Raw genomic sequence first — 24,292 nt, forward strand, 5'->3', positions numbered from 1 at the left:
GCGTTTTCTGGGGTTTTTTTTGCAGAAGGAGTGGAGGGATCCAATCCCAAATCTGCATTGGAAGGAGATGGTGTGGGTCACTGCTGAGCTTGTGGGATCCACCAAGGATTGGTGAACATCTCCTGGGATTTTCCTTGTTGTGACTGTCTGGGATAAGTGACACTCCAGGCTTTTTTTCTGACCCTACTTTGAGTGAATTAGTCTTGGGTGTGGGAAAGGGGCCCCTTTCCTGGGAAGGTGGTTGGTATGCAGAGGAAAAAAGAAAACAACAGAACCCATGCCCAGCTCCATTCCAGGCTGTGGAATGAAGGAAAATTAGTGTTTGCCTGTTGAAAAATATGATTCCAATGCTGGTTTTGCTCCCAGGATAGATCCAACTTCGATTAAAAGGAACAGAAGGCGGGAGTGGAAGGAAATCATCCTGGAATCACCACCAGCGGGTTTCAGCAAAGCCACGGGGCCATTAGACCTGCGCAGAGCAGCATATCCTTCCCATTCCAGCAGCACCAGGAAGCCAGATTCATCCAGGACCTCCAGTCGACTCAGCAGAGAAAAGGAGATTTATATGGATGGCAAACTGGGATTTTCCAGTGAGAAATGTGGTCCTGGAGTGATGATAATGGAATTCCCTAGAACTTTTCCAGTGTTCCCGAAGCCTGCATCCCAGATCATGGCACACCAGAAAGGGAATTCTTTGGGAAACACTTTAATCCCATCTACCTACTTGTTTCCTTCCCCAAAAATCCCTTGTTTTCCATTAAAGAATGATTGAAAACATCTACCATATTGGGCTCCCCTGGGATGGGTGGGGCACACCAGGCATTGGGGAAGCCAGTATTCCCAGTGACAGCTATCCAGATGAAGGAAAATGCTCATTCCAGGCTTCTTGGCATTAGTGACCCCAAAAAGTAGGTTTTTCTCCCTGGATTGGCAGTGACGGGGTGTACAAAGGGCACTGTTGCTGGTGTGAAGCAAACATGGAGGTTTTGGGATGTTTAGTAAATGCTGGAAAAAAAAATCCCCTGAGGTGCCAGAATTTCCCATCTCCCTGCAAAGGGGAGAGCCCTTGGGCTCTAATTAGGTAACAAGTTAATTAGGATTAATTAGTTACTGTTTGCAAAGCACTGCAGAGATGAGACATGTCAGTGTGGGGCAGCTTCCTGCTTCTTCTATGGAGGAATGCGGGATCCTGCTCAGGAAGGGGGTCCATAAACAAAGTTGAGATTAAACCCAGTGGGATAGTGCACTCCGGAAGCAGGCTGGATGCTCTAAGCATTTCAGCAAGGGTGTCTTTCCATGCCAGGATGGAAACACACATGCCAAGAGCCAAGCAGGCACGTCCCAGCGTGCCCATCCTGCCAGCGGCAAGGAGGAACATTCCAGCACTGTGGCTCCTTGGGGCCTCCCTCCCTTCCCACCAGCATTCCCGGCACACGCAGCACACGTGGGGAGGAGACAGGTTTTCTCTGTCCACCAGCTTTGCTGGATCACCTAGACTCTTGCCACATTGTGGAATCCTCCAGCCTGCAGGAACTGCAGCAGGGAAGCGCTGTGTATCCCATAAAAAGTTTGGGAATCAAGGCACAGTGAAGCCCCCCCTGGCTCACACAGGGTTTACCAGGAGGTAACAAAGCCAATTTACTAATTAACTAGGATTAATTTCCCTGTTTGCTTAAACCACCCTGTGGTTTCTCTTCATTGCCCAGTGATCTGTCAGGATGAGTGTTGGCAATGCTGGCATGCTCTGGTGAGATGATGCTCTCCATTGCCTCAAAATTCTGGAAATTTCAGCAAAATGCTTAGGATACAATTAAATAACCCATTAACTACATGGGATGAGATCTCCTAGCCCTGAATCTGGGGTGAAAAAAGGATTTTTTTTCCTTCTTTCCATGGTTATTTGATATCATTCCAGCCATTCCTCAGTCCCCAGAGGGTCCCAGAGGGGAGGCATGACCTGAATTCCTAAAGCAGGAAAACAAGCAGGGAAAAAACCAAGTCCATGCAGCTTTGGGGTTTTTTTGTTTGTTTTTGGTTTTTGGGGTTTTTTAGCTGTTTCCAAGATTTTGGGTCTAGCAAGAAGAAGAATAGAGCAGATGATTATTCCCTGGAAGGGCATAGGGATAACTGGGAGATGGGGTGTACTTGAGTTAGGGAAGAGGAAAGGAGGGTGCCAGCAGTGGGAGTGGAGTAATCCAGCAGTGAAAGCAAAGAAGTTTGTTCTTGTTGGCTCTTGGCCAGACAGTCATGCCTCTTCCCAAATATGCAGCTCAACTTTTCTTCAGGAACTGTGTCCCCTTCCCCACTGCCACCTCCACCCTCCAGTCTCCCTTACCCCCACCCTGCAGTTCCTCCTTTGTCATCTCTGACCCCTCAAGGGGGGAGTGAAAGATCCCTGGGTATCCCAGGGGGTGTAACCCTCATTATGGAGCAGACAGTGCTGCCACTAGTCCCAGCTGGTCCTGACTGGTCCCACCACAACCAAGCATAATGATGACACAGTAGATACCTGGCATCCAAGACTCATCTCTGTGATTTTTGGCTACATTGGTATATTTGGGGGGGAAATGGTGTTTTCTCAGCAATAGGTTTGTCAGTGTCAACTGTGGGGTCACCTGGCTCTGGTAACTGGTGTTTGCAGAAAACTGGGAGGAAGAGAGGGATAGAGGGGTGGGAGTACAGGGGCAAGGAAGGGTAGACAATGGATAAACAAATGGAGAGAGAGGGATTAAGGGTTGGACAAGAGAAATGAGTGGGTGGGAGAGCAAGGATGGATGGATGGACGAAGAGATGAGAGTCCAAGGGGGTGGGCAAATGGACGAATGAAGGTTTTAAGGATTGGATGAGGAGTTGAGTGGACAGGGTAACAAGGAGATGTGGAGGGATGGGTGGAAGGACAGAGGGAAGGAGGGAGGGATGGAGGAGTGGATAGAGGGATGAAAAATGGGAGGCATGGATGACTGGACAAGAGGGATGGACAGAGATGGGTGCATGGACAGACGGATGGAGAGAGAGACAGGAGAGACAAATGGACAGATAGAGGGATTAAGGTCCGGAAGGGAAAAAGGTTGGAGAGGGGATCAAGAGGTAGGTGGAAGGACGGATGGACAGAGGATAGACAGACGGAGAGATGGGAGGACCAGGACAAAAAGACGGACAAACGGATGTATCAAGGGCTGGACAGGGAGATGGCTCGGTTGAGGAAAAAGGGATGGACAGAGAGACAGACAGGGATACAAAAAGGGCCTAAGGTCAGGATGGGCAAGGGTCAGTGCCCCGCTGTCCGGACAGACGGACGGGACCACGGCCGGCGAAGACGTAGTCCCTTTAATCGCCCCCCCGCGGGCGGGCGACGGTGCACGCCGGTGAGGCCGCGCCGCGCGAGGGACAATGGGGTGGGGGCGGGCTCACTGTGGGCGCGGGTAGGGGGCGGGCAGGAAGTGTCTTGCGGCCGCGCCCCCTCCTGCTCGCCCATCCCCCGCCCATCGCCGCGGGGCCACTCTTGAGGTGGCGGCGGGACTGCGGATCCCACAGGCACCGCGGACCCCACCAGCACTGGGAACTGGGCACGGCACCAGAACAGGAGCGGGCAGCGGCTGGGTGAGGGCACCAGCGCCGGCAGCTGAGGGAGACGCGGGGTGGCATCGGACGGGGGTTGGCGGGGACCGGTCTCGAACCGGAGTCCTGTCAGGAGCGGGGGGCGAGTTCGAACCCGGGGCTCTGGTGTAGTCGCCGGCAGTCCCAGCCCTGATCCCCCCAAATCTAGCCTCAGCCCCGACCCCTCCAAGTCCAGCCTCACCCGCGGCCCCCAAATCCGGCTTGAACCAGACCAACTCAAATCCAGCCTCAATCCTGACTCCCCAGATGCAGCCTCAGTCCCAAACCCCAAATCCAGCCTCAGCCCCACCCACTCCTGTGCCCCTAATTCCGCCCCATCCCTGCCCCCCACCATTCAGCCTCAGCCAGCGTCCCTGATGCAGCCTCAGCCCCACCTCCCCAATATCCCTGGTACCCCCAGTTCCCCCCGTCAGACCACCCTGCATGCTCTGTATCTGATTCACCCCCAGCCTCACACCTATTGCAACCCTATTGTGTCCCCTCCCAGTGTTGCTCTGATCACCTCTATCCCAAATCTGCCCCACTACATCCTGATGCTCCCATTCCCCCCACTGCATTCTGTCCCCCATCCTCCCCCCTTACACTGCAACCCTATTGCAGCTTGGTCCCCCATTGCAACCCTCCATCCCCCTGTTGTGGCTTTATCCTCCCATTTTCCCCAGTGTGACCCTCCCAGCACCCCCAATTGCATCCTGACCCCTGTTCCCCATCCTTGTAAATCCTCCAGCCTCTCATTGCCTCCTGACACTTCCATTTCCCCTCACTGCAGCCCCTCCAGCCCCCATTGCATCCCAACCCCCACCTTGCCCCCGATTACAAACCCTGCACCCCCCATTTCCACCTGACCCTCATCTCTCTTATTATCATCCTCACCCCTACTCCCCCATCTCTCCCCACCCCAAGTCCCCCCATTCACTCCGTCCCCAAACAATTCCCCATTCACCCCCTCAATTCCCCACACCAAGCCACCACTCATCCTCTCACTCTTAACTTCCCCCACCCCAAACCCTCATTCATCCTCTCCCCCCACAACTTCCCCGCATGCCCAGCCCTCCACTCACTCTCCCAACCTCCCCTCCCAAGCCCCTGTTCACTCTCTCACCCTCATCCCAAGGCCTCCATTCACTCTCTCCACCTTCAGCCTCCCCCATCCTAAGCCCCCCTTTCACCATCCTACCTCAAACCCTGTCATTTACCTCTCCCCATCAATCCAAGGCCTTCACTCATCTTCTCCCCCACAAATGCTCCTACCCCAAGCCCTCCTTTTACCCTCTCCCCTCTGAAGCCCCCTTATTTGTCCTGTCCCCTCCACCCAAAGCCCCCTATTCACACTCTCCTCATCACCCCAAGCCGCCCATTCACCCTGTCTCCCCATGGTCCCCCTCCCCACAATCCCCCATTCACCCTCTCCCCAAGCCCCCCTGACCCTGTGCCCTTCTCCCCAGTCCCCAGCCATGGCGTGCAGCCTCAAGGACGAGCTGCTGTGCTCCATCTGCCTGAGCATCTACCAGGACCCGGTGGGGCTGGGCTGCGAGCACTACTTCTGCCGCCGCTGCATCACCGAGCACTGGGTGCGCCAGGAGTCGCAGGGCACCCGCGACTGCCCCGAGTGCCGCCGCACCTTCCCTGAACCGACGTTGGCTCCCAGCCTCAAGCTGGCCAACATTGTGGAGCGCTACAGTGCCTTCCCTCTTGACGCTATCCTGGGGGCCCAGCGCAGCCCCTTCCCCTGCAAGGACCACGAGAAGGTGAAGCTCTTCTGCCTCACTGACCGTGCTGTTGTCTGCTTCTTCTGTGATGAGCCAGCCATGCATGAGCAGCATCAGGTCACCAATGTGGATGATGCCTTCGAGGAGCTGCAGGTGGGTTCCTGTGGGATTCCTTGCCCTGAGGGGCTCCTCAGGGCTGCTATATCTGGCTGATCCCTCTTGCGTCCATGGTAGTACCCTTCCCTTTTGTCCCAGCACCCGTCCTGAGCCCATGGGGGTCAGTGCTGTGGCTTCCTCCCATCTGTCTATCCCTGCATCCCTTCTTTTCCCTCTCAGGATCAGTCCTGTGCCTTCCTTCTGCGTGTCTGTCTGTCCTTGCACCCCATCTCTCCCCTTTGAGGTCAGTCCTGTGTCTTCTTCCAGTCCATCTGTCCCTGCACTCCTTTTCCTTCTCAGGGTCAGCATCCTGTTGTTCTGTCTGTCCCTGCACTCCTCCTGTTCCCATAGAGGTTCAGAGGGGTCACTCCCGTGGCTTCCTCTGGTCTGTCTGTCCCTGCAGCCCTCCTGTCCCTGTGGGGTTCATCACTGTGCTGCTTTCCATCTGTCCCTGTCTCCCTGCAGCTCTTCTTTTCCTTGTCAGGGTCAGTCCCATGCCTTTCCCCATCAATCTGTCTGTCTCTGCATCCCTCCTGTCCCCATGGGGGTCAGTCCTGTGACTTCCTCCTGCCCGTGTGTCCCTGCACCCTGTGTTTCCCTGCACTCCTTCTTTTCCCCATTACAGTCAGGGCCATGGCTCCCTCCTGTCTGTCACTCATCCCTCCTGTCCCCACTGTGGTCAGCTCCATGCCTTCTTCCCATCTGTCTGTCTATACCCACAGCCCTTTTGTCTGCACTGGGGTCAGGCCCATGCCCTCATCCATCCATCCATCCATCCATCCATCCACACTTCTGCCGCTGTTCCCCTGGGATCCCTCTTCTCCATTGCCACTCCATTCCTTGAGAACCCTCAAATCACCCCATGGCTAAGCTGCCCCCCATAGAGGACCTTCTGATCCAGGACCTGTTACCCCCCACCCCAGGCAGGACCCTCATTCCACAGGAACCACCCATGGCATAGCCATCCCACAGCCGCATAACCCCATAGTTGGTTTGGGTGGGAAAGCTCCCTGTGGGATCCCTTTTTTCCCCAGATCACCTATTTATGGATTTTACCTCCCTGTCCCCAGCGGGAGCTGAAGGAGCAACTCCAGGGGCTGCAGGAGAGCGAGCGTGGCCACATAGAAGCCCTGCAGCTCCTCAAGAAGCAGCTGGCCGAGACCAAGGTATGTGTAGGGACACCATTGTCACCCCTGAGGACTCCTCATTTTTCCCCAGCCCTTCACAGCCCCCCAAAGCAGAACTGGGGTCAACCTCATTCCCACCCCAATGACACCCAACCCTGACCCTCACCAGCCTGGTTTTGGGACTTCCAAACACTCCAAACTCTACAATTTCATGAATTTCCCCATTTTTTCCTTCTGTGATACCCCAGTGGGGCTGCTCATCCCTCTGTAATTTCCTGCAGCACTGTTTTGATCTGTCTTTTTAATTAATTTAATTAATTATCTCCTCAGTCAGAGGTTCATTTTCCAGTGAGGTTCAATTTTCTCTCTGTCCCCACGAGCAACTGGAGTGGGGTTTTTTTAGGTATTAGGGGTTAAGTTTTTTTCAGCCTAGGCTGGTTTCTTGGGTTTTTTAGGGGGTTTTAAGGTGTAATTTGAGAGGTTTTGGAGTTTATTAGAGAGTTTTGAGGGGGGTTTAGGGTTTTTAAAAGAGTCTCTTTAAAGGTTCTTTAAGAGCTCTTTAAAGTTTTTAGGGAGGTTCATTCAGGGTTCTTTTGGAGATTGTTTTAAGGTTATTTGGAAGGTTCTTTTAGGGGTCTTTTAGGTTTCTTGGGGAGATTCCTTAGTGTACTTTTGTAGGATCTTTCGGAGGTTCTTTTAAGTTCTTTGGGAGGTTCTTTGAAGGTTACTTTAGGGTTCTTGGGGGGGTTCTTTGTAGGGTTCTTTGGGAGGTTTTTTTAGGACTCTTTTTGTTTTTTTCAGGGAGGTTCTGCTAGGGTTCTTTGGAAGGCTCTTTGGATGGTTCTTCTAGGATCATTTTAGTCCATTTTTTGAGGGTGCAAGATCAAATCCACCCTTGTAGCCCTCAGAATTCCCTGATCTGATGCCGTTTTAGATATTTATTTGGGGATTAAGGAGCTCATGGAGTGACCAGCAGAGCTTTGGGTGCTCCTAACCTCCTGTTGCACCCTAAGTCCTCAGCCAAGAGCCTGCGGGCAACGATTGGAGAGGCATTCGAGCGGCTGCACCGGCTGCTGCGAGAACGGCAGAAGGCGATGCTGGAGGAGCTGGAGGCTGACACGGCGCGGACGCTCAGTGACATTGAGCACAAGATCCAGCGCTACAGCCAGCAGCTCCGCAAGGTCCAGGAGGGCACCCAGATCTTGCAGGAGCGCCTGGCTGAGGCAGATAAACACGTCTTCCTGGCTGGTGTGGCGTCCCTCTCTGAGAGGTGGGTGGCAGTGAGGGGGTGGCGGGGTCCCTGGTGTCACCCCCACCTCGGCACTGTGTGTTCTCCTCAGGCTGAAGGGAAAGATCCATGAGACCAACCTGACCTATGAGGACTTTCCCACCTCCAAGTACATGGGCCCGCTGCAGTACACCATCTGGAAATCCCTCTTCCAGGACATCCATCCTGGTGAGGGCACAGGGATTGGGGAGTGGCGAGGGATGGGGAGGTCACCAGGGACAGGGACACACCAATGAGGGATGGGGAAGGAGATATCACCTGTGAGGGAAGGGGATGTCACTGACAAGGGACGGGGACATTACTGCCAAGGGTCTGGGACATCCGTGATGAGGAGCAGGGACATACCAGTGAGGGCCAGGGACATCACTGACAAAGAATGAGCGTGAGGACAGAACATCCCACTGAGGGATGGGAACAGGGCCACCCCAGTGACCTTTCCCCATGCCAGTTGTCACCCTGGTAGGACAGAGCACCTGCAGTGACTCTGGGGCTGCATTAACCCTCATTCCTCCTGTCCCTGCTGTCCCAGTGCCAGCAGCGCTGACACTGGACCCTGGCACTGCCCACCACCGCCTCATCCTGTCGGACGACTGCACCATTGTGGCCTATGGCAACCTACACCCGCAACCACTGCAGGACTCGCCCCGGCGCTTTGACGTGGAGGTGTCGGTGCTGGGCGCCGAGGCCTTTGGCGCTGGAGTGCACTACTGGGAGGTGGTGGTGTCTGAAAAAACCCAGTGGATGATCGGCCTGGCCCATGAGGCTGTGACCCGCAAGGGCAGCATCCAGATCCAGCCGAGCCGTGGGTTCTACTGCATTGTGATGCATGATGGGAACCAGTACAGCGCCTGCACTGAGCCCTGGACACGGCTTAACGTCAAGGGCAAGCTGGAGAAGGTGGGCGTCTTCCTGGACTATGACAAGGGCCTCCTCATCTTCTACAACGCTGACGACATGTCATGGCTCTACACCTTTCGAGAGAGATTTCCTGGGAAGCTGTGCTCGTATTTTAGTCCTGGGCAGAGCCATGCCAATGGGAAGAATGTCCAGCCACTGCGGATCAACACTGTCCGTATCTAATGGGGGTGTTTGGGGTGTCCCCCCGCCCTGTTGGTTGTTTTCCTGTTCCAGGAACTGGTCCTGGTGCTGGGCAGGATCTGGCATTCCTCCAACTTCTTTTGGTCCTGTGCTTCCAGGGAATCCCACTGTGGGGGGCTGGGATATAGCAATAAAGGATTTGGAGAGAAGGGGCTGGGTGGTGGAGAGCCCTGGGTGGGGGGGCTGGGCTGGGGGCACTGTGGTATGCCACAGCAGGGGTCTGTCACTATGCTGGGAGGGCCACTCTGTGCTCAGGCCATTGTGCCCTGGTCTGTGGCACTGTGCCATTGAGGGCTGTGCCATGGCAGGAGTCTCTCACCAAGCTAGAGGGTACTGTGAGTGTCACACTGTATCAGGGGACACCATGCCTGGGACATGTACTGTGATGTGTGCTGCATGTACTGCACTGACCCATGCCATATGTGCTGTGCTGGGGCAGGCTGTGCCACAGTGTCCCAACCCTGGGCAGGGCTCCGTGTGTCAATGTAGGGGACACTGCGTGTATTGGAATGTACGGGGGGGATGTATAGGAGCTGGACTGTGTAGGGTGTGCTGTACAGAGGGTCTGATATATGGAGGGGGGGACTGTATACAGGAGGTGATACAGAGGAGCTGCTGTGTGCTGGGGTATGATACAGACAGGGTGCTCTGTACAGGGAGTGTAATATGTTAGTGTGGGCTTATAGGGATATGCTGTATGGAGGGGCTGGGCTGAATGGGAGTGTGATATATAGAGGTGGGCTATATAAGGTATATGGTATATGGAGGGAGATACCTAGGGTGGGGCAGTGTTACATAGTGGTGGGCTTTACAGTAGAGTGATATATGGGGGTGATGTTTAGGGCCTGGGGTGTGTCAGGAGTATGGTATAATAGGGGAGATATATAGGGGGCAAGCTGTAAAGGGGATGAGCTGTATATGGATATATGGTCATATATAGGGGTGGGCTATTTAGAGGAACACTAGGGGTAGGACGGTGGTATATAAGGGTGGGCTGTACGGGGGGTGATGCCTAGGGAGTGGGACATACCAGCCCTGGGGAGCAAAGGACACTGGGAGCACTGAGGGGACAGTGGAAGCAGACCCCGCACCCGCCCGCCAGGCGGCGCTGTGGCACCCGGCCCGCGGACTCCGCGCGTGCGCCCAGGGCGGACGATCGAGCGCCGAAAGGCGGAAGCGGTCCGCTGCCATCTTGACCCGGGCACAGCCCCTCTGGTACCGGGGAATGCTGGGGTGCACCGGGGCCTGGGGGAGCGAGGGGGCACCGGGGCCTTGGAGGGGGCTGGGGCGTCACCATAGGTCTGAGGAGGACTTTGTAGGGCACTGAGAGCTGGGGATTGTGGGACGGGGATTCCTGTGGGTTGTGAGGGGCTGAGGAGGCTTGCGTCAGAAGTCTCTATGGGCAATGGGGTGCAGGGGGGCTGTGAGGATGGAGAGGGCGTTGGGAGGCTTTGGGATAGGGAAGTCTGTAGGGTTGAGGGTGTTCTGGGACCCATAGCGGGCGAGGTGCTGGGGAGGCGAAGTGTGAGAAGATGGAGCCGCTGAGGGGGCTAGGGAATGGGGGTGACGGGGGGGAAGCCTTGGAGGGGGTCAGAATGTCTCTGGGGGTGTGACGGCACCTGAGAGGCTCAGGATGAGTTGGGGGGAATGTCTCCGTGGAGGCTCCGGATGGGGATGAGGGTCTCCTGTGAGGCTTAAGATGTATTTGGAGGTCACCTGTAAGGCTCAGAATGGGTTTTGGCGGTCACCTCTGGGGCCCAGGATGGATTTGAGGGGAGTTTCCTATGAAGATGCCATTGGGACACCCCGTGGGAGCCTCATTTGTGTGGGGGTGTCAGAGACATGGGGGGGCCGTGTGGGTGGGTCCAGAATCCCCGGATGACCCCCCCCCCCGTGTTACAGCCATGGATTCGGGCACGGGGGCGCGGAAGGAGCGGCCAAAGCCGCGGGAGCCAGCAGCTCGCCTGGAGAAGGCCAAGCAGAGGTCGGCACAGCAGGAGCTGAAGCAGCGGCAGCGGGCGGAGGTGGGAACACGGAAATGGGGAGGGACGCAGCCTAGGTTGCAGCCGAACCCTCTTTGCAACCCGCCCTTTCCCAATCCCAGATCTATGCCCTGAATCGGGTGATGACGGAGCTGGAGCAGCAGCAGTTCGACTCCTTCTGCAAGCAGATGCAGGGATCCGGGGAATGACAGTCCGGCCCCTGCCCTGCCCCCTCTTTTCTAACCCCCTGGTATTTATTATCAAATCGCCCTTTTTATATCAATAAAATCTGTGCTAGTTCTCTGTCTCCTGGCTCCTGCATGCTCCAGGTGGGAATGACTTGGGGAATGCCAGAGCAGCTGTGGTGCTGGGTGCCAGCTCCAGCCATGGCCTCATCCCAACATTCCCTGACGAAGGGAAGAGTCCTGCCCTCCTGGAGCTGGGATTTTCCAGGGGGGACACAGCAGGAGCCACCTCTCACAGCTGCTCCTGCCACCAGAGCCAAGCCAGGGATCCTGAGTGTTTCTCCAGCACCAGGTTTGACCTTCACTTCCTTCCTCCACCCACACCCTCTGTGCTCCAGCCACTGCTGTCCGGCAGCCTCCAGCTTTCCAGAGACTTTGGATCACATCCTGCTTCCCGCCTTTCCCTGCCCCAGCAGTGTTGCACTGAGGGAGTGAAAATTGTGGCTGCAATACCATCCCACATTTGGGATGGTATTGCAGCCACATATTAAGTGGTAAATTCCAAACTGGTCCTGTGAATCCCATGTCGGAAACCCTCTGGAAGTTTTATCAGCATCTTCCTCCTCTCACCCAGGGAGGGTCTTTCTCATTTTTGGAGTATGAACCTCCCTTAATAATGAATTCCCCTTGGGCAGTGTGAGTGATCCCTAAACTTCAGTTTCCTGTGCAGAGAAGGGCTTGCAGGTCTCTTGTCAGGGCTAAATTTCCTCTTTCCCAAGGATTTGGAGGTCTCTGCTGTTGGTATGGGGGGGTTGGGGGTTCCCTCACCCCTCCAAAAGGATAGGGATTTTGGGGCTTCCCCTGAAGTTGAATCCTCTTTTTTTACCTTAGCAGGCTCCTTCTGCCACCCACATTCAGTGGGAAGAGTGAAGGAAGGAAGCAGCACTCAGAGCAAGGATGAGGAAGATAAGGATGAGGATGAGGAAGGCTTTACTAGGCTCTAGGGAGGGCTCAGGCCTTGCAGCTCCAGAGGGCGAAAGGGAAGACGATGTAGGACGTGGCCCAGGCCAGGCAATAAACCGCAGCCACCACCGTCGGTGCCAGCAGGACAGCCACCACCCCTACAGAGCAGGAAAATCCTTGGGGATCTGCTCTTCCTCCCCCTACACCATTCCGAGAGGTTCATCCCCATCCTTACCTCCAGCATAAACCAGTTTCTTCCAGAGCTGTGACTCCAGTACCCTGTCATGGGGGTAGAAGCCACAGTCGGCCATGAACAGGATCATGGCAGCTGCAGCGACGCGGAGCAGGGCTATGTGTCCCCCGGTGAGCAGGAAGGTGCTGGCCAGCAACGCTGAGGCGTAGGGGCAGGGCAGCCCCCGGTAGGTGAAGGGGATCCCTGTGGGGTGTCAGGAGTTCAATGTGGGGGGCAAAACCCCAAACTGCCAACCCCCAGGGGTTCATCTTACCACTGGAGAAGAAGCAGAGGCGGGCAAAGACAGCCAGCACGTAGGCAAGGGTCAACAGCCCCTCCAGCACACCCTCGGGGTGCAGCAACAGTGCCGTGCCCAGCCCAAACGTGGTGAAATCGGCAAAGTCATCCAGCTTGGCACCTGTGGGGGCAGCAAGGGGCAGGTGCCAGGTGGACACCAGGTACAGGGGACACCCTGCAGGTCACCCCTGGGCTGGGGGAGACGCACTCACCCAATGCTGAGCAGGCGTCAAGCTGCCGGGCCACGGCCCCGTCAGCCAGATCCAGCAGGAAGCCCAGGAGCAGCAGCCAGCAGGAGTACTGGTATTGCCTGGGTGGGGGAACCCCACTATTCAGCCCCTGTTGCCCACTGTTTCACCCCATTTCTCTCTTGTTTACCCCAGCTATTGAGGATGGAGGTAAGCCCAGCCACCAGGTTGGCCACAGAGGAAGCAGAACTGGGGTGATCTCCACTTTTCATTCTGTCTTTGCCCTATTTCCCCCATTTTTCCAACAAAAGCAGGGATGACCCCCACTTTGCAGCCTACTTTTTTATCCCTTTTTTTTTTTTTTTTTTTTTTTTTTTTTTTTTTTTTTTTTCCAGTTCCCCTCCCCCAGCCCTACTTTGGATCGTGACAGCCTGACTTCAGAGGTTAGCTATGGAAGGAGCAGATCTAGGGTGACCCCCACTTCACAACTCTTTTTCACCACATTTACGCCCTTTTCACTTTATTTCCTCCTTTTTCATCACATTTCCTCCATTTTCCAGAAAAACTGGGGTGACTCCCACTTCTCAACCCTCTTCACCCCTTTTCAGCCCATTTCCTCCACTTTTCCCTCCTCATCTACTGATGCTGCAGAGGCCAAAGGTGAGGAGCCTTTGACCATGAAGAGAGCCAAACCACCGTGTCTCCTACTTCTTATTCCCCTTTTCCCCCCCAAGACTTCATTTTTCCAGCAAAACCACCCAGCCCCATACTTTCCCACCCCATTTTCACCTCCTACCCCCCTTTCCCTCTTTTTCCAGCAAACTAGGGCAAACCACACTTTTCTACCATCTCTGCCCTCCCATCTTCCCCTTTTTCCAGAAAAACCAGGGCGACCCCCACTTCTGTGCATCTTTTTTGCCACATTTCCTCTCTTTTCATCCCATTTCCCCCTTTTGTTCCCCACTTATTGATGCTGCAGAGGCTGGAGGGGAGCCTGGCCAACAGCTTGGCCACAGAGACACCAAAACCAGGGTAGCCCCTACTCCCCAGCCCCATTTTTCACCCCGTTTTTCCTAGTTTCCCCCACCTGTTGACGCTGCAGAGGATGGAGGAAAGCCCAGCCAGGAGGTTGGCCACAGAAAGCCCGTTGGCAGCGTTTTTCCGGAGGAATTCCAGTGCCCTTCCTCGTCCTGCTTGCTCGCTCAGCACTAGCTTCTTGGTGGACTGGAAAATACCTACAACCCCCCACCGTGTTCCAACCAGGGAGGGGCTGCAGCCCCCCCAAAACATACCAGGTTGGTGCAGAGGTTTCCCCTCCTCAAACCAAAATCCCCCAAAATCTGTTTAGGAAGCAGCAAGGATTGATTTGTGCAAGCTCTGCTGCTGAGCTTCCCACCAGTGGCCAAAAATTGAATAAAAGAGGCCAAAAAAGCAAAGAAATTAATAAAAGAACCATAAAGCATAGTAAAATAAAGACAAATTAAGCCAAACCCAAGCTTAGACTAAAAACCAACCCCGGTTTAAGCTCTATGGATCTTATATACCTATCGGGCTAAGCTTTAGGGAAAGAATTTAAGGGTCCTGTCCTTTGCCCCCCGCCTTTGCCGTGTCCCAAAGCCAGGCAGATCCTTCATCTGAAAGAAAACAGGACGTCAGAGCAAGACAAACCCCCCGAGCACCCTCAGAGCCCCCCCGAGCTGCTCCGGGCCGAGCCCGCGCGGGCTCATTGCCGGAGTGCCACCAGAACAGCTCCCCAGGTGGGAAAACCAGGAAGAACCGCAGGAGAGCATAGGTGCCGGGGGTCGGCGGCTCCGGGCGCCGCGGCGAGAGCGACCTTTGGACACCGCGCCCGCAGCCGCCGGCACGGGCTAAGCCGAGAAAATCCCCCCTGAGCCCTGGACAGGCGCTCCTGCTTTTACGGGAACCAGGGATTTTTGAGGGGTCTGAGGCCGTGCTGGGTTGCTACGCCCCACCTTTTTCCCTTATTTTGGGGTGAGTTTGGAATCTTCGAAAACTAAATTTTACGATTTGAGGATTTGCCGTCCCTTCCCAGCGCTGGCAGGATCGGGGCCCTGGGAATGTTCCGGAGCTGTCGCAGCACCGGATCCAGGCACCTGTGAGCGTCACGGCACCCGGGCACTGCCGGGGCTCTCAAACTCGCCGGTTCCTCGCACTTCTCGACCCAAAATCAAAGTGCCGGGATGGGAGGGAATTCCTTAGCCCTGCACCGCTCCCGCTGCTTTTTTCACTACTTTGGGGAAAAAGCAAGGTGATTTTGGTTCTTCCCAGGTGCGTTACCAGGGCATTGTGCCCCCAGGGCTATCTCACACTCTCTGCCCCCCCCCCCCCCTCCCCCCAGCCCAAAGGCGCAGGGAAAAGGGATTCAGTCACAGGAAGTGCAAAGTTAACCTATTGGGGGGGGGCAGTTCATGTATTTTACAGTTTTCTGCCCTGATAACCCTAACTTTTCTACTAACCCCCGACAAATGATGATTTTTAGGGATGGGGGCACCTCGCAAAGGGGCCAAGCTGCATCCAGGTGACACTTACCGACCGGCGGTGACACCATCCACATGGCAGCGTTGGCTGTGGCAGCAGTGACAGTGACGCCCCGGCGAGGGGAAACTGAGGCAGGGGCCGCTCCGTGGGGCTCCGCGCGGTGCTGCGTTATATAAGGAAAAGCTTCTCGGGCTGAGTCACCCGGCGGGGGTGGGTCCGGCCAGAGGCCACGGACACGGACACGGGGGGTTCGCAGCCGCTTGGCACCACCGGCGAGGGAGGAGCTGCCCCGGGGGGCTGAGGGGCCATGCCAGGCTCGCGGTGCCCCTGCCAGCCTCCCGGCGCCCCTGCCAGCCTCCTAGTGCCCACGCCAGGCTCACAGCACTTGTGCCAGGCTTGCAGTGCTTGTGCCAACCCTGCAGCGCCAGTGCCAGGCTCGCAGCACCCGTGCCAGGCTCGCAGGTCCCAAGCCCAGCCACAGCACTGGTGCCAGACTCGCAGCACCCACACCATGCCCGCAATAGCAGGACCAGGCTGGCAGCACCCGTGTTGCACTGATATCACCTGTATCACACTCACAGCATGGGTGTCACACTGATAACACATGTACAGGCTCACAGCACCCTTGTCACTCTGGTAACACCTGGATCAGTCCCACAGCACCAATTCCAGGCTCACTCCTCACCTTCTCCAGGTGTGGACCACCCATGCCATGCTAACAGCACCTTTGCCAACCTTGTAGACTCTTTGGCAGGCTCGCACCACCCATACCCAGCTCACAGCAGCCATCCCACACTCAGCACCCATCCCTCATCCATGGAACACATGCCAGGCTCTCAGAGCCCATCCCAGGATTGCACCATCTGTGCCAGGCTCACAGCACCCATATCCTGCTCACAACACCCCTGGCAGGCTCACACTACTCTTTGTATTGCCCAGGGCAGTCTCACAGCACCCATTCCTCTCTCATAGCAGCCATACCATCCCCACAGCACCCATCCCACACACAGCACTCATGACAGGCTCACAGGACCTCTGCCAGGTGTGTACCACCTGTATCACAGCGCTCATGCCATGCTTGTAGCACCCATGGCAGTCTCACACCATCCACACCAGTCCCATGACACCTACACCAGTCCCACAATACCCACACAAGTCCCACAGCCCCACACCAGCTCCCTGGCAATGCTACACTCCTGTAGCACTCCTGGCACCCCACTGCCACCCCAGGGTGATTGCACCCAAAAGGGCTCATCACCCAGTGCCATCCTGCCAACAATTCATGCCAATTGCGCCGGGGTCACAGCTGGTGCCTTCCACTCTCACCCCCTGTGCTGGGCTGGGTCACCTTTTCTGCCATTCTGAGCCTCTGCCAGGTGGCCCCAACTTGTGCAAGGGTGTCACGAGTTGGGGGAGCTCAGCCTCCCCCTCTCCTGGAGCAAAGGGCCGGTGATAGCAAGGGGCTGCCGGGGCAGGTGACGCCAGGGCCACCGGGAGAGCAAAGGTCTCCAAGGACATGGTGACAAGGGGCCCATAAAACTTATACAGCCCTGGTGCTGGAATTTTCCACCCAGATCCCAGTGGGAATTGGGGGGTGCTGCAGAACCCATGGTTGTGGGGTCTCTGTGTGGGGGGGGAGGGCCCTGGGGTGCCCCATTGGGGGGTCCCAGGCTGCTGGTCACAGCGGGGGCGCTGGTGAAAGGGCTCTTTGTTCACTGGTCACGCGCTGGTGCTGGCGGTTGCGAAGCGACGGCCAGGCCAGGAGGGTCACGGTCATGGGCATCCAGCCCTGGGGCACCCCAAGGGGGCCATACTTCAGCTTCGAGGGGGCCCAGCCCCATGGGGGGACAGGACGTCACTGGGTGCCCATCACCGTGGCACTGGGGCCATCCTTATGTCCTCAGGGCACCCAGAGCCACTGCACTGATGTGTCTTGGGGTGCCTTTGGCAGCAGGGTGCCCATGCCCATGGCACGGGGCACTTTGGGGTGCTTGGCACCATGTTACCTGAGTGTCTGAGGCTACCCATCCCCATGGCACCTGGATACCCATCCCTATGGGTTCTGAGTATCTGAGGGTGCCATCTCCAAAGCGTCTGGGCACTTGTAGGTGCCCATCCCTGTGGTGTCTGGGCACCTCTCAGTGTCTATCCCCATTGTGTCTGAGTACCTCTGGGTGTCCATCCCTATGACATTGGGCATATCTGGGTGCTGCCAGTACTATCCACTGGTAATGCTGCAGCCCTTGCTGCTCCCAGACCCCTCCCCAGCACAGGGCCACACTGATGTCAGCTGTTGGTTGTTTATTTGGCTGGTGCCAGGCGGAGGGGTTGATGACAAGGACACTGCCACACTCAGTTGTCTCTGATGGTCTGGAAGGGAGAAGCTTCTAAGACAGGACGACAGTACCCCAACACCCTGACACCCCAACACTCTAAGAACCCAACACCCCAGCACTCTGTCATCTCAGCACTATGGTATCCCAACACCTCAAGAGCCTGACACATCAGTGCCCAGCAGCTCAGCACCCCATCATCATGGCACCCCAATAACCCAGACCCCTGGAACCCCGGAGCCCTGGCACCCCAGCACTCCAATGCCCCAGTATCCCTGAGTCCTGGTACACTTACACCATGTCATCCTGGCACCCCAGTCTTCTGATACCTCAGTTCCCTGGCACCCCAGCATCCTGACACCCCAATTCCCTGGCAACCTAGAACCCAGCACTCTGGTACCCTGGCATCCCATCACCCTAGCCAGAGCTCTGGCAAACTGTCATCCTGGCAGCCCAGCAATCTGGCACCCCAGACACCTGGTGCCATGGTACCCTGATTCCTTACCCCCTGGCCCCCATTGCCCTGGCATCCCAGCAATTCAGAGCTCTTTTTCTCAGCTCCATGATACCCAAGCACCCCTGTGCTGTGGCACATCTGTGCCCTGGCACCCAGCAGCCTGGTACCCTGGTACTCCAGCATTCCAGCACCCCAGAGCCCTTTTACCAGGGCACTTGTGGCACTGTGACGCCTGATACCTCCTCACCTGGCAGCCCAGCAGCCTGGCCCTTTTTCCCCCTGATGCTCTGGTACCCCAGCACCCCAGAGCCCTGGTAGCCCATTGCCCTGGCACTCAGCACCCTGATATGGCATCCCAGTTCCCCAGTATCACAGTACCCAAGTTCCCTGGCATCCTGACACCATGATATCCCAATTATCTGACACCCTTGCACCCTAACAACCCAGTATCCCATTCTCTGGCACCCTGGCAGCCTCTGTCCACCTCTGCAATCCAGTCCTCGAAGGCGGACACACGGGTGAACACGGTGGGTTTCTTGGCGGCATTGCAGCCCAGGGCCGACACGAAGCTGGCAATGCCATGGACCTCCCAGGTCCCATCCTCAGCCTGGCAGTTCAGGGGGCCCCCGGAGTCGCCCTGAAGTGTGGGATGAGGCAGGGTCAGTACCATAGGGGGCCCAGGATGTGACCCCCTCCGTCCTGGCACAATACTCACATTGCATCCGGCCTTCTCAGCGCCTCCAGCACAGATCATGGTTTGGCGGATGGCCAGGGCCCCCCACCAGTCAGACTGGGTGCAGTGCTCATAGTCCACCACAGGCAGCTCTGCCTGCTGCAGCCGGTCTGGCAGCGACCCCCCAGCTGTGGGATCAGGGCAGCTCAGGGTCTCCCCATGGCTATCCATCCATCCATCCATCCATCCATGCATCCATCCATCCACCTTCCTTCTATCCATTCTACATCTACCCATCTTCCTTCCATTCATCCCACATTCATCCACCTCTGCATCCTTCAAGACCTCCAGGCCTCCTTTTGTCCCTCCATCCCTGAATGCTTCCATTCTTCTCTTCATCTCCCCATGCATTTCTCCACCCCTTTTGTATTCCTCCTTGCACTCATCCCTCATCTATCCCTCCAACCATCTTCCTAAACATCTCTTCATATTTCCATCCATTCTTCAATCCTTCTATCCCTCCATCCCTCCAACCCTCCCTCCACTTCCCCATTCATCACTCCATCTGTTCCTCTATCCCTCCACCCAACCCTCTCTTACCTCCCCATACCTTCAGCCATCTCCCCATCCTTCCCTCCCTCCATCTCCCCATCCATCCCCCATCTATCAATCCCTCTATCCATCCCCTATGTCCAACCAATTCTCAGCCATCCCTCATCCCCTCCCTCCATCTCCCCAACCATTCCCCATCCATCTCCCCAGTTCTCCATCCCCCATCCCTCCCTTTATCTTCCCATCCATTTCCCCATATATCTCTCCAACCCTTCACCATCCCCCCATCCATCCCTATACCCACCTCTCTAGCCACCTCCCCAGCCATCCCTCCACCTCTCCATCCATCCCCCATCCATCTCCCCATTTCTCCATCTCCCATCCCTCCCTCCATCTTCCCATCCATTTCCCCATGTATGCCTCCATGCCTCCACCCAGCTCCCCACCCATTCCTCCGTGTTTGCCTGTCTCTGCCCTCCCTCCCGCTCCCCAGACGCACTGGTGAGCCGTCCCCAGCCGCTGAGCACGCAGGGGTACCCATTGGGCAGGATGGAGCCGGCGGGCGGCAGCTGCCCCACCTGCACCTCCGCTGAGAGCACGGCCGGACGCTGCAACTTCATCAGGGCGATGTCATTGCTGCGCGCAGGGACACGGGTTAGAGGGGCGGCCGGGGGAGGCATGGCGTCCCCAGTCCCCCATGGACCCCGCTCACCCGCAGGCCGCGCAGAAGCTGAGCCACTTGGGGTGCACGAAGATGTCATCGGAGTTCACAGGGATGTGCTGCTCGTGGCCCTCGCCGGCGCTCATGTCGTACTCGCCCAGCACCACCTGGTACGTGCGGGATTTGCTGCCAGGAAAGCGGGGAGGTCAGCGGGTGCGGCCCTTCCTCAGCATCCCTCCAGCATCCGAGACCTTTTCAAGCAGCCAAACGTTCTGCCCTGCACCCTAAATCACCTCCTTGCACCTCTACATGCACCAAACCTGCACCCAAACTCACCTCTCTGCACCCTGAACCCAATCTCCTCTGCACCTCCGCATGCACCCTCTCTGCTCCCAAATTCAATCCCTGCCTTCTCAGCCTCCTCCCTGCACCCATCCTGCACTGCACGTCATCTCTGCATCCACTTTGCACTTTTCACCCCATCCATGCACTCTTTCCATGCATGTGGCAACCCTCCCTCACCCTGAATGCCCTCCCTGCTCCCAGAACTCCATCTTGCACTCAGGAGTCCTTCCCTGCACCCCACTGTACCCCTCCTGTAGCCAGGACTCTGCTGTACCCCCATGAACCCTCTCCATGCACCTATCCCTGCACTCTTGCATTCCCCTGCACCCCTCCTGCACCTCAGCACCCACTTGCACTCTGTCCATGCTCTGTCCCTACACCTGCCAGCACCCTGACCCTTCTGCATCCATCCCTGCACTGCAGCACCCATCCCTGCACCCCACATCCCCTCCTGCACCCATCCCTGCACCTTGTGCTCCTCCTGCAGTCCTTCTGTACTCCCATGCACCCTGAACTCACACAACACCCACCTCTCCACCTTGCACCCTTCCCTACACCCCCATGAGCCTTCCCTATCCCCCATGCCCCTCTGCATCCCTCCTGTACTGACCCCTGCATCCCTCCACGCACCCATCCCTGCACTCTGAAGCCCTTCTGTACCCTTCCTGCACCATCCCCACACCCACCCGTGTATCCAACATCCATTTGCACCCTAACACCCATCTCTGCACTCTGCATCCCTTCCATACAGCTCTCTGCACTCCACCTTGGACCCCCAGCCCCATCCTTGCAGCCCTCCTGCGTGCCCCCAGCCCTGGCACCCTCACGAGATGCAGTGCGCAGCCGTCATCACCCAGTTGGCAGCGATCAAGGTGCCCCCGCAGGTGTGACGGAAGGTGCCGTCCCGTTCGTACTGCAGCGAGATCTGGGTGGGGGGGAGACACCACTGGGTGACACCATCCCCCCACACAGAGCGTCCCCCTCCTGTACCAGAGCCACGGAGACACCCCATGCCCCTGTCCCCTCACCTGCCAGGGCCAGCTGTAGGGCTCCGCATCTTGCCCATTGACCACCCGGGAATCCGGCAGCACCGCGGCACGAACACCTGCAGGACACAACACTGTCACCCACTGGGCACCCGCCCGAGCCTGGGGACACGGAGGGGGTCAGGGGACACCTCACCGCCAGCCACCAGCAGCAGGACGAGGCTTAGCATCGCAGCCATGGCTCGAGTGTGGCTGTCTCAGGCACCTGCCAGTCTTAAATCCCCGCCAGTATCGGAAGCACTCAAGGGCACCCCTGGGAATGGGCACCCGGTGCCCAGCTGGATCTTGGTGGGGGGGTTAAACATTAACCTTGGCCTTGGGGGGACGTGGCACTGGCACCCAGCCAACCTTGTACAGATCCCAAACCCCCTTGTCCCCTACTGCCTCTGTACCTCATGTGTACCCGCCCAGAGAGCTCCATGTCCCCCCTAGGCTTTCTGGTCCCCCAGTGCCCCCCACAGTCCTTCTAACTGCTCCTGTGCCCCCTCTTAGCCCCGATGACCCAACTCCTATGCCCCCCAGAGTCCCCATACCTCTCTGTATGCCCCATAGCCCTTACAACTACCCCAGTGCCCCCCACAGACCCCACGGTCACCTCTGTGCCTCCCAGAGCCCTTACGACCCCCCTGTACCCTCATAGTCACCATAACCACCCCATGCCCCCCATAGTCCCCACATTCCCTGTGCCCCTGGTGGCCCCCCAAGGTGCCTCAGGCCCCCATCTATCCCTCCCACCCCCTGGCCCCTAGAGCCCCCAAGTCCCTATAACAAGCCCTCTTCCCTCACATTCCCTGTGCCTTTGATGTACCCATATGGCTCCTATAGCCTCCGTGGACTCAGTGCCCCATATATCCTCCCCTCCTGGACCCCCATAGCTCCTACAACCACCCCAGGTGCCCTCCATAGTCCCCATGCCTCTGGTCCCCATATGGTCCCTATGGCCCCTATAGCCCCAATGGACCATATGGCCCCACTTATCCCTCCTCCCAGACCCCACAGCACCTACAACTATCCCTGTGCCCTCACAGCCCCCCTGATCACCCCTACTCGCCCCATAGCCCCTTCTAACCAGCCTTGTGCCCACCATATCCCCCATGTTCCCATACAGCCCCTCTGGCCCCCACATACACCCCCTCCCAGAGCCCGTGGCCTCTCTGCCCCCATATTCCCTATGCGCCTGATAGCCCACTCTGACCTCCCTGGCCCTCATATACAACTCCCAGAACCCATAGCCCTTATAATCGCCCCCTAGACTCCATAAATGCCTGTGCCCCCATGGCACCCCCATATCTGCCATGCTCCTTGTGTTCCCCATACACCCACATATATTGTCCTGTGCCCCAATAACTCCCACAAGCCCCCCTCTGCCCCTGTAGCCCCTCCCCCCGTATCACTTTATGTCCCTGGTGCCCCCATAGACCCTAAACCTCAGTGTCCATACAGCCCCTCACCCTGCTATCCCCATAGCCCCTATAGCCCCTCTGTTCCCCCATAGTCTTCTCTCTGCTCCACAACCTTGTACTCCCATAGCTCCCCCCATGTCCCATTGTAATTCCTATAACTCCCTTGTGCCCCCATAGCCCCCACACTCCCCAGTACTCCCAGAGTCCCTATAACCCCATGTCTCCCATTGCTCCCAAACTTCCTCACATGCCTGGGGGGCTGTGGGGTCCCCACGCACCCCAGAACCCTCGTGGAAGTTCCCACAGGAGTCCTCCATGCCCCTCCAGTGTCCCCACATACCCCCATGACCCTGTAGAAGTTCCCAGAGGTGACCTGTGTGTCCCCATAAAAGTTCCCAGGGTGTCCCAAGGTGTTCCCATGCACTCCCATGTCTTTGTAAAAGTTCCCAGAGGTGATCCCCGTGTAGCCCCGTGTCCCCATAACAGTTCCTACAGCTGCTCCACAGTGTCCCCACGCATCCCCGTGTCATCCTGCAACTGGCCAGAGGTGGCCCCCGTGTCCCTATACAACCCTGTTGTCTCCGTAAATATTCCTACAGATGGTCCATGATGCTCTGCACCCTATGTCCCTGTAAAAGTTCGCAGGGGTGCACTCCCGTTCTCCTCCCACACTTGTGTTCTCATAAAGGTCCCAGCAGTGTCCCACGCTGTCCCCATGCACCCCCGTGTCCCTGTGCAAATTCCCACAGCTGCCCCATGGTGTCCCCATGCACCCACGTGTCCCAGTATAGGTTTCCAGAGGTGATCACCCCTGTACCCCCATGTCCCTACGCACCCTCCTGCCCTCCTAAAAGTTCCTAGGGGTGTCCCCCCGTGTCCCCATATACCTCCTGTCCCAGCATAAGTTCACAGAGTTGCCCCCTGTGTCCCCCGTGTCCCTACAAAAGTTCCCAGGGGTGTCTCCCGTATCCCCGTGTCCCAGTGCAAGTTCCCGGGGGTATCCCACGGTGTCCCGGCGCCCCCGGGCGTCCCCCTGTATGCCCCTGGTGTCCCTGCAAGATTTCCCAGGGGCGTCATCCTATGTCCTTACGCACCCCGTATCTCAATATCAATTTTCAGAGTTGCTCCCCTTGTCCCCGCGCAACTTCCCCGTCTCCCTACAAACGTTTCCAGGGATGTCCCAGTGCAAGATCCCAGAGTTGTTCCACTGTGTCTCTGCGCCCCTCTGGTGTCCCTGCAAATGTCCCGGGTTGTCTCCCCGTGTTCCCTCGTGTCCCTGTAAAAGTTCCCAGAGGTGTCCCACGGTGTCCCTGCGTCCCTGTCTGTGCCCCCGTGCCCCCCCTGGTGTCCCTGTGTAAGTTTCGTGGGGCGTCTCACAGTGCCCCTACGCCCCCGCGTGTCCCCATTGACGGCCCCCCCCCCCCGTGTCCCCTGTACCCCCGTGGGCGCGCGCTCCGTGGCCCCGCCCCGCGCGCCGGGG

At 57.3% G+C, this 24,292-nt stretch overlaps 3 protein-coding genes across 7 annotated transcripts; 2 read left to right on the forward strand and 1 right to left on the reverse strand.

Annotated features, from left to right (window-relative positions):
* Positions 1 to 3,316: 3,316 nt before the first annotated feature.
* LOC310918210 (E3 ubiquitin-protein ligase TRIM62) lies at positions 3,317 to 9,191 on the forward strand. The gene is made up of 6 exons (XM_083877017.1): positions 3,317 to 3,600; positions 5,064 to 5,480; positions 6,554 to 6,649; positions 7,624 to 7,880; positions 7,951 to 8,066; positions 8,428 to 9,191. Exons 2-6 carry the CDS (start codon positions 5,073 to 5,075, stop codon positions 8,976 to 8,978), a joined length of 1,428 nt encoding a protein of 475 aa, XP_083733143.1. The 5' UTR covers positions 3,317 to 3,600; positions 5,064 to 5,072; the 3' UTR covers positions 8,979 to 9,191.
* Positions 9,192 to 10,144: 953 nt separating this feature from the next.
* On the forward strand, positions 10,145 to 12,044 carry SVBP (small vasohibin binding protein). The gene is made up of 3 exons (XM_083876785.1): positions 10,145 to 10,211; positions 10,899 to 11,020; positions 11,101 to 12,044. The coding sequence occupies exons 2-3, from the start codon at positions 10,901 to 10,903 to the stop codon at positions 11,185 to 11,187; spliced, it is 207 nt and encodes a 68-aa protein (XP_083732911.1). The 5' UTR covers positions 10,145 to 10,211; positions 10,899 to 10,900; the 3' UTR covers positions 11,188 to 12,044.
* A 91-nt stretch (positions 12,045 to 12,135) lies between these two features.
* LOC310918059 (proproteinase E-like) lies at positions 12,136 to 24,289 on the reverse strand. Of its 5 annotated transcripts, none has more exons than XM_083876781.1 (10): positions 24,250 to 24,289; positions 21,546 to 21,693; positions 21,392 to 21,468; positions 21,191 to 21,288; positions 20,070 to 20,204; positions 19,857 to 19,993; positions 18,848 to 18,993; positions 15,394 to 18,769; positions 14,388 to 14,477; positions 13,965 to 14,078 (listed from the first exon to the last, which is right to left on the reverse strand). In XM_083876781.1, the coding sequence occupies exons 2-8, from the start codon at positions 21,586 to 21,588 to the stop codon at positions 18,548 to 18,550; spliced, it is 858 nt and encodes a 285-aa protein (XP_083732907.1). In that variant the 5' UTR covers positions 21,589 to 21,693; positions 24,250 to 24,289; the 3' UTR covers positions 13,965 to 14,078; positions 14,388 to 14,477; positions 15,394 to 18,547. The 5 variants fall into 5 exon arrangements, with proteins under 5 accessions (XP_083732910.1, XP_083732907.1, XP_083732906.1 ...); XM_083876780.1 differs by lacking the exon at positions 24,250 to 24,289 and adding an exon at positions 23,974 to 24,105; XM_083876783.1 differs by lacking the exon at positions 24,250 to 24,289 and having other exon boundaries at positions 15,394 to 17,712; positions 18,617 to 18,769; positions 21,546 to 24,105.
* Between the last annotated feature and the right edge of the window lie 3 nt (positions 24,290 to 24,292).

This window comes from Zosterops lateralis (genome assembly GCF_965231275.1).
Source record: "Zosterops lateralis genome assembly, chromosome: 22".
Taxonomy (NCBI): Eukaryota; Metazoa; Chordata; class Aves; order Passeriformes; family Zosteropidae; genus Zosterops; species Zosterops lateralis.